General features: G+C 45.3%; 1 protein-coding gene across 1 annotated transcript in view; it reads left to right on the top strand.

Annotated features, from left to right (window-relative positions):
• Positions 1-374: 374 nt before the first annotated feature.
• The window catches only part of LOC136852862 (glycosylated lysosomal membrane protein-like), a 61,191-nt gene continuing 51,644 nt past the window's right edge, over positions 375-9,921 (top strand). The window contains exon 1 of the mRNA XM_067127770.1: positions 375-558. Coding sequence (XP_066983871.1) covers positions 487-558 — 72 coding nt within the window. The 5' untranslated portion in view covers positions 375-486. The remainder of the gene's footprint in view (positions 559-9,921) is intronic.

The following is a 9,921-nucleotide window of genomic DNA, read 5'->3' as shown; positions in this document are numbered from 1 at the left end:
AATTAAAGAGAAAATATGTATATATGGTCCCTGACACTGGTATATTCAAGAAGAAAAAATAAATAAAGGAAAATAATATACACTACCATTACAAGCAAGGCAATTAAAATAAGTAAAATTCTTCTACCCAACAGAAGGAGATAGTACGTTAAGTAGACTATAAAACATAAACATGACGTTTCAATTACACTACGGCTCTGACTTTGGCTTACATAAATGTAGAACAGTATACCAGTGCACAATACAAAACAAATTAAAATATGAAATAATTTATATGTCGTGAAATAAATGTTTAGAATTAGATAATTTTATAATTTATAAGGAAACAATGTAAATAAAATAATCATTTAACGGTTGGGGTAATCGGATGAAGAAGTGTCATGCTGACTCAAAGAGAGATGGGAAGTGATACTGCGAACTCTGTTGTTAGTTCAGTTATCTGTGTGCGTTGAGAAACACCCACGAAAACCAGAGTAGTTGGTAACGATGTTAAACTGGAAGTGCTGGTTGATTTGTGCCTTTTGGATATTTGTAGCAATAGCAGATGGAAAGAGAACCGTAAGTTATTCATACTATATGGTCAGGTATTATTGTTTTCACATTTCTGATAGCTTGCTGTACAGTACATAACGAAGTGATTCACGGGAGTAAACCTGGTCTGCGCCATCAAAGAATGAAGTCTAGGTTAGCCATGTACCAGCCTAAATGTAGGCTAAGTTGAGGCCTTACTTTAGCACTGCGTGTACTGATAGCCAAGGGTAGGCCAATGGAAAGGTCGTTTTTTCTTCACCAAAAGATTGAGACGAGGATGTGTGTGAAGCATGCGCTAGTTTTATTTTTTGATAGGTCTCCGCTACAGACGCTGGAAATGTGCAGCTTTACCATAAACTGCCGGTAGTCCATAGCTATAGGAACTTGAGGGTCTTTGCAGCGTCCCTTCGGCCCCAGCAGCAACCCCATTCATTCCTCTTTCTGTACCTCCATTCATATTCTCTTTCTTCCACCTTCCTTCCACCCTCTCCTAACAATCGGTTCATTGCAACTGCGAGGTTCTCCTCATGTTAGCCTACACTTGTAAAACATGTTGACTGTCAATTCCCCTTTGTGTTGAATGACCTCACAGGCCTCAGTCCTTGGCCTTTGGACTAAATTTTATATTTCATTCATTCATTCCATAGCCATGGGCTATCTATGCAAATCAGTGCTGGGATCCTCAATTAGTCCTACTGTCATCTTGTGGTTTGATGTTGCACAGATTACTTATCCTTCCTTGAGCCAGTGACCACCAGCCTAGACACAATTGAACTCCTCTCATTTTGACAGACTGGCAGTTCAACAAGCCTAGATGAGAACAGTTAGAGATTAATAGCCACGACTTAGATGTAAACCTTATAGGCCTAGCGTATATTGTCAGCTGCTCATCTTGTTTGTAAATTTCTGAATGTTACTGTCAGAGTAAACCACACTCGGTAAATGTTTACTTAATATCATACGGCACTTGCATCCCAGAGTTGAAAATATGATTTCCCCATGTTTTAATGTGTGCTTTGAACAATATAACATTCGTTTTAGTAGCAAAATAGTAATTTAAGATATACTTGGCCCCCTCATATAGGCTATTACAGTTATGGGGGACCGCAGTGGGAATCTGGGATTTTTGGTTGGTGAAAACACAAAAAAAGTAGATTATAAGGCTGTATTCAATCCAAGCTAACCAAGAGCACCAGGTCCTTACTTGGCCTTTGGGCTTCTCTTGCTCCTAGAACCTCCACCTAACCTACTAAATTTAATAAGAAATTTAATAGAATTTGACAAGCCCAGCATAATTTTAGATATTGAGTTTCAAATGATAGCAAAAACTGTAGGAATTGAAAGTCATATTTGTAGATGTTAGCATTACTGTACTGAGCTATGAAAGAATGCATTAGTTGAAGGGATAAAAACCGAATGATTAAGTAATAAGACTTAATTTACACAGACCACTAAGACAAGAGTGTGGTATTGATTAATAGCTTAACCATAGTCTCGTCTAAGATGGAAACTGGACTGCATTGAGCAGTACATGCTGTAAGCCATGCAATGTGAAGGACTTAATTGGTATGCAAAATAGATAAGTACTGTATATCTATTTATGCATATATGTATATGTATATAGTGTATATATATATCATTTGCTATCATTTGAAACTCAATATCTAAAATTATGCTGGGCTTATCAAATTTTATTAAATTTCTTATTACGGTACATTTAATAGGTTAGGTGGAGGTTTTAGGAGCAAGAGAAGCCCCAAGGCCAAGTAAGAACTTGGTGCCCTTGGTTAGCTTAGATTAAATACAGCCTTATCTACTTTTTTTGTGTTTTCACCAACCAAAAATCCCAGATTCCCACTGTGGTCCCCCATAACTGTAGTAGCCTATATAAGGGGGCCAAGTATCTCTTAAATTATTATTTGTTCCTACACAAAGACAAACCCTTGGCCCTTTACTTATATGGGGGTTACTTTCAGCGAAAGCTGAACTGGCCGCTAAAGACTTAACAAGGCAGTGCGGTAGTATAACTACCAGCCGGGTAGTTGGGTGGTTGCAGTGGGGGACACACACTTCCCCCCTGCCCGGTGTCACGCATTCACTTTACCTTCTGGCCTTGTCTGATGCGGACATGTTTTCCTGGCTCTCTGCTCGGACCTCCCTGGAAGCTAAAGCTGCGCCTTTTCATGGTGTGTTTGTTCCTGTTTTGTTTTTCTTCAGTATAATTGTGTGTGTTTGTGATGATGGATGAGTTATCGCAAACCCATGACTCTGATAAGCCTGTGCGCTGGGTAGCCTATGCCCTGGTAAGGATAAAATTTGTGGCGCCTTCCGCTGTGGTGCGGACTCGGACCCTCCCTCCCTTTGCCTAAAGTGTAGGAAAGGGAGTAAGGACCCTTCTGATTGTAGTGTAGATGAACCTTGTGAGGAGTGTAGGCTTTGGTCCCCCGAGCAGTGGGATAGGTATTCTTGGAGGCCTAGATACAAGCGTAAGGAGACCAAGGCGTCGGAGGTGCTGTCTTCAGCACCTTCGACTCCGTCGGTGCAAATCCTTCGCAGTCGTATCTAAGCCTCGAAGGCCTTCCCTTGCTGCTGATTCTTAGTTCTGAGTCTGTCTTGCTGTCCCCTGTGTCAGCATCTGCAGTCTAAGAGGAGGCAAGATCGGTGGACCTAGGCTACACTCCTCTTAGTTCTCCCCCTCACCCAGAGTCGCTAATCCCTGGGTAAGGGGGGGCCCCTACCCATCTTTGTCTTCCGCAGGGCTGGCATCTGTGCCTGGTTTGTGTCAGGCGTGGGAGTTGCTCGGGATGGTTGGTACGCCTGATCTGCCATTGCTCCTTGCACGCATCAACAGTGCTGCGCAAGAGGGAGTACTCCTCCCACTACTCACACGGTCGATGCTCTAACCACCAATACCATCACCGCTGTGCTGCCGGGGAGTGTGGTGACCACCGTCGGAACGCACCATGCATATGGTGCGGTCCCTACTCCAGCCGTCTCCGTGTCGACAGTGGCTGGGCTGGTCTGCTCGGTCACCTCGCCACTGCCTGGCTACGCTCCGACACCTCCCACCATGTTTCCACCGTCGCCCATGCTGGTCATGCAGACGTTCCTTACATCGTTGCCTGCGTCTGCCTCTGTGATGCCTACTACCACCTTACGGCATGAGTCTCCAGCCAGTCATTGCACTCTTGTGTCACCTGCTGTTGCTATCCCCACCCCTGTCGACCCCTGGTCTGTCTTCGGTAGGTTGGGGGATGTTGTGTTACCGCTGATCAAGAAGAAGAAGGAGAAGAAGCACGCACGCCAGCCATCTACGCCTTCGTCTTCTACTTCGTCGTCGTCGTCCTTGTCTTCTTCTGCCTCTTCACCCCCCTCTTCTACGACCAGTCTGTCTAAGAAGGGGAGAGTGGATCCTCCCCCTCCCCTAAGAAGACTCGCTCTTCTAAGGGGGCGCAGTCCTCCCCTTGGGGGAAGATCGCTGGATCTCTCACTGGGAAGGCTACCTCGGTACCCTCCTCAGACGGTTCAGGGGCTTCGTCCTCTCGAACTGATTCTGTTTCGGCACCTCATAAGTGAGCGTTGCCGAAGGCACGGTTGTCTAAGGGAGACCATGTGGCCTCAAGCCGCTCCTCTCCTGTAGCGAGCTCGGGCACGGAATGAGAGAAGGGGAAAAAGCCTTCGGGCTTCTCCTCCACCTAAACAGTCATCCTCGCCCAAGTCGGACAAAGGATCGTCGGAGAAGGTGTCCATGGACATCTCTGCTGGGAAGGCGTCGGGAGGAACCAAGAAGAGGTCCCCGCAGCTGCCTTCGACTGCTTCGGCATCGAAGAAGGCTGGAACACGCCCGGACATTAAGGACAGTGGTCTCCAATCGGCAGTCCACGCCCGTGTTGGTCTCCTCTACATGCTCCAGTGCTGAGGACCGTCCAGCGTCGGAGTGTGGATCGGCTGTGAGGAGGCCGTCCCCTGATCATCGAGACAGTCACTCACCCAGATGAGTAAGTCCGTCTAGGCCCTCTCGCGATGCTCCACTGTGGGTTGGAGATCATGAGGGGCTTCATGGCTTCCACTGGTTACACCAGTAGACGCGACGGTGGTGTTCGCCCTGCCTCTCCCACCCCCTCAACTTCCTCGGGATTCTCCAGGAGGAGACAGGGGGTCGGTAGGATTGATGGAGTTGAGGCTCTTGTGCAATCAGCATCAGAGGCGTCCGGTCCTTGCTCACTCCAGCCGAGTGAGAGGTCGTATGCCTCTGTTGTCGGGCAGAGATACGGGGTCTGTCTCGGGCTCTCCTGCGGGAGGGGCCTTTCTGGAAGACCATTTCATGGAAGGTCCTCTTCCAAGAGATCCGGGCACTCCAGAACCGCAGAGAGCATTTGTTGAGGTTGTTGCACTGATTAGTCAGCACAACGGTCTGGAGGAACCACTTCTAACTCCCTTGGAAGAACGGTCATCCAGGTTGGAGGAGTTTTACGCTTCCAATAAAGAACCGAAATCCTCCCTTGGACTACCATGGTCACCCTTGGCGGACAGCATCCTCAAGTAGGTGAACTACTTGATCTCGGGACCAGTGTCTTCGCTTTGCTCGACTCTCTCCACCAAGCTCTTACCTCCCCCTCTACCGAGACAGAAGGTAGTGGAACTGGGCCTAGCTCGTCTAGCTCCTGGTACCACTTCAACTCGACTAACTGGGGAGCCTGCGCTCCTCACGCAGGCTGAGCTGAAACCCTGGAGGGAACAGCTGTCTGCTCTCCAGGCGATCTGGTTCGACAACTGGGCCTTCACGTTGTCGAGGATCGCGTCTTCATCTGGCTCTCAGAACGAAGACCTGACCTTCAGGAGTCTTTGCCAGTCGGGTGGAGAGGCCATCTCTTTTATAGCCCACCAGACGGCAAACCTATAGGCAAACCTGGTACTGAAGAGACGGGATGTGCTGTTGCCCCGGATCTACAGATCAGTGGGCGTCGAAGCTGCAGTCTCCCTGTGCAACGGACCAATTCTGGACACCACCTCCCCAGAGGAGAAGTGGATGCTGCATTGGACAAGAGGAAGGCCGACGAATGCGACCGTCTTGGCCACCAGGCAACGATGAAAGGTGTCGCGCAGCCTTCTCGTCCTGTGGACCGGACTGTGAGCCGGTCTAGCTCCTCAGCCCCGAAGAGGTCTGGTGTGTGATGGCCTCTTCTTCTCCCCCATGGAAGGAACCGCAGGGTCCCTTTCGCCAACTTGTTCCCCCCAGGAGGAAAGGTAAGGCAAAGAAGAAGAGGGGAGGAGCTCACTAGGGACAGCGAGCCCCCTCAGATGCTGCTGTTAGTGGGGGGGGGTGCCTATCATGCCGCAGTGAGACAGAGCGGAGACCTGGGTAGTGAATGTCCTTCAGAAGGGATATTCTCTACCCTTCGAGTCGCCGCCTCCCCTCACCGACATAGTGGTCCAGTTCCCCTCTTACCTTCAAGACCCCCAGAGGAGAGAGGCCCTACTTTGGAAGGTCGGGTGGAATTGAACAAAAGATTCTGTGATTACTGGCACTCAGATTAAGTAAATTCTACGAGGACAAAGCGTGACTGAATGGACGTCTTTACAGAGCACTTTACCGTAAGAGAGAAGTGGTTCCAGCGAAGAAGGTGGCATGTGGTTGACTCCTGAGTCACAAGGGCGAAGTCGTTGATCTTCCATGTGGTAGGATGTAGGGGCGCTGACGGCGCGGGCAACACGTGGGTGACTTCATGAACTGCCAGGTAATGGAGTGGGTGGCCTCCTCATGTTAGGATCAGGCCAGCAGTGAAGGGAACACGTGGTTGGCGGCCGAAGTGCACGAAGGTAAAAGTATACATTGAGGGGCCACGTGGTTAGATGGAGAAGGGATGAGCTAAGGCTGTCGTTCAGCCAGGGCATGGTCCTCCTCGTGGGGTTGGTGGTGAGTGTGTTTGTCTTGTCTTTATGCCATGTCGTCCCGCGAATCTCTGAGAGTAAGCCCTTGTCTGTCTGTCCTTTTATGCCATCTGCTAGGGGCAGGGGGCACGTTCTTTGATAGGGAGTTGAGTCATTTTCAGCTGTGCATGCGGCTGGGGGTGGTTGCCTGGAAAGAGTTGGCCAGACAGATTCACTTTTGCCTCAAATAAGGAATTATCTGCTTAAAAGGAGTGGCCACAAAATCTCTTAATCCTTTGGACTCTGACTGTGCTACTCAATTTTCCAGCTCAGGCTGATAGGTAGGTAGGCACGCATATCGATAGACAGATATGTCTATCGATAGATCGGCAGACAGGAAACGAAAAGGGAGCAATTTGCTAGTGAATTCTTGCTAATTAAAATAGCTCCCCACGCAAGATGATGTACACACCTTCATTCGGGTGTGAACATTGATTTAAGCAAGAAATGAGCGGAAAATGCTTTATGTTACTCTACATTCTGCCATGCAATGAGCTTTACTTTTAAAAAGATTTATGAAACTCTGCAGCATTAATGTTAAAGACATACTGGAACAAATTACTCTAACCGCTGAGTACATTGTGGAACAGGACATAAGGTAATTTTCAACACTTGCAAAAGAGAAATTACTGGGTATTTGGCTACAAAGTGATAGCTTTATAAAGTTACTCGATCAATGTGAGTTAATTAGGATTATAAGACCACGGTATATGAGGCTGTTGCAGACAAATGAAAAAGGTTGATGTTAAAGAATATACAGTAAACCCCCCGTATTCGCGTTCTCATGGTTCACGGACTCACGCATTCGTGGGTTTCTCTGTGGAACATATCTACCCATCATTCGCGGAAAATTCACCCATTCGTGGTATATTTCACTGAGAAATATTCACTAATTACTGTATTTTCATGTAATTTTCATGAATAAATGCACTTTTTGTGATAAAACTATTAAAATACTGAGGTATAAGCATTTTTACAGGGTTTTTCTTGGTTTAAGCTATCAAAATGGGCAGTTCTAAGTGCTTTTAGAGGGGTTTTAAGCATTCGCGGATTTGGCCTATTCGCGGGGGGGTGTGTGACGCATCGCCCGCGAATACTGGGGGTTCACTGTATATGGTTACTTAATTCTAGATATCCCCTAAATGCATGCAGTTAGTTTGCCTTTTAAGTGGCGTTGAAATGACGAAATACACTTGGGTTTAATTGACATCGTGATTTACGTCGTTTGGTAGACCCGTGCCAGACTTGGCACCGAATCTTATGGCACTCTTATAACACTTATAATAAGCACCTGAAAGGGTGTGATCAAAGGGAGGTAAAATTTAGCTTAATGCGTAAAATGTTACGTAAATAAATGTTACATCACAAACATAAAAAAATGTGAAAATATGAAGAGATTGCAAACAGAAAAAACACAAAATGCACATAAGATTTATCCATAATAATTTCACTAAGGCAAAACTTCCTAACTTATCATACCATGGTATAAATAATTAAAATTCACGTTACCTCACAGACTTTTGAAAACCTCTGTAAAATCCCTTTGCAGCTGGGCTAATTTCACTAAACATACTTTTTATCAGGCGCCATTACAAATTAAATAATTTTACTAAATTCAGATCTCAAAAGTTAACGCTAATACGTGAACACAAATATTCTACGTTAAAAGTAATCTCTTTTTAAGAATGAGATAGAGAGAGGGAACCAAACTGATCGGTCTCGGAAATCAGAATGAAACAGATTTCAGAATTCTAGTAGCACGTGAAACAATTACATGACATTATTAAAGCATTTTGGTTAAGAGATACAAAAGAAAAGTTTCTAGAAGCAGGGAGGTGACGTCATTAAAGCATTTTGAGTGCGAGATACCAAAAGAGACCTTTCTAGAAGGAAAGTAACGTCATCCCAGCAAAATGTTTTGAATGCAATCGCGACATGTTACTCTTTCTCTCAAAGTGGCTTACACGACTCGAACAATGCACGTAACGATGCGAAATCACTCGTCTTGTTCTTGTACAGGTCGAATCTTTTACAGAAACCTCTACACGATTGAAACATACAGCAATCGGCTAATTATGATTGATGTGTTTTATAAACAAGACGAAAAACTGAGTTGATTTCCTGAACGAATCAGCAATTGTTATTCAAAACTATCCTCACATTAACCCAAAACAAAGCACTCTCACTTATCTCAACTGATGACAACTGAAATATATATATATATATATATATATATATATATATATATATATATATATATATATATATATATATATATATATATATATATATATATATATATATTGTGTGTGTGAATATATATATATATAATATATATATATATATATATATATATATATATATATATATATATATATATATATATATATATATATATATATATATATATATATATATATATAGAAATCATCAACACACAATCACGTGTGGAACAGAAATAAATTTCTGACTCACGTGGGATCGAACCCAGGTCTCTCAGGTGGAAAGCAAGGGCGTTACCCACTGGGCCATACAAGTCTAAAAGAAGTCGGAACCTGAGAGCAACTGCACCCAAGGAATTACCTGGGCAAGCTTAACTGCTTGCATACCAGCGAAGTTTTCCCAACTTCCCGACTCAGCAATGACCCAATGGACAACATTTCATTCGAATTATCCCTTCTGAGTGAATAAGATAGAAATCATCAACACACAATCACGTGTGGAACAGAAATAAATTTCTGACTCACGCGGGATCGAACCCAGGTCTCTCAGGTGGAAAGCAAGGGCGTTACCCACTGGGCCATACAAGTCTAAAAGAAGTCGGAACCCGAGAGCAACTGCACCCAAGGAATTACCTGGGCAAGCTAACTGCTTGCATACCAGCGAGTTTTCCCAACTTCCCGACTCAGCAATGACCCAATGGACAACATTTCATTCGAATTATCCCTTCTGAGTGAATAAGATAGAAATCATCAACACACAATCACGTGTGGAACAGAAATAAATTTCTGACTCACGCGGGATCGAACCCAGGTCTCAGGTGGAAAGCAAGGGCGTTACCCACTGGGCCATACAAGTCTAAAAGAAGTCGGAACCTGAGAGCAACTGCACCCAAGGAATTACCTGGGCAAGCTAACTGCTTGCATACCAGCGAGTTTTCCCCAACTTCCCGACTCAGCAATGACCCAATGGACAACATTTCATTCGAATTATCCCTTCTGAGTGAATAAGATAGAAATCATCAACACACAATCACGTGTGGAACAGAAATGAATTTCTGACTCACGTCGGGATCGAACCCAGGTCTCTCAGGTGGAAAGCAGGGCGTTACCCACTGGGCCATACAAGTCTAAAAGAAGTCGGAACCTGAGAGCAACTGCACCCAAGGAATTACCTGGGCAAGCTAACTGCTTGCATACCAGCCGAAGTTTTCCCAACTTCCCGACTCAGCAATGACCC

Source organism: Macrobrachium rosenbergii, chromosome 3 (genome assembly GCF_040412425.1).
Source record: "Macrobrachium rosenbergii isolate ZJJX-2024 chromosome 3, ASM4041242v1, whole genome shotgun sequence".
Lineage (NCBI taxonomy): Eukaryota > Metazoa > Arthropoda > Malacostraca > Decapoda > Palaemonidae > Macrobrachium > Macrobrachium rosenbergii.
The sequence above is the reverse complement of the archived record's forward strand: the minus strand, read 5'-3'. Positions and strand labels throughout refer to the sequence as shown.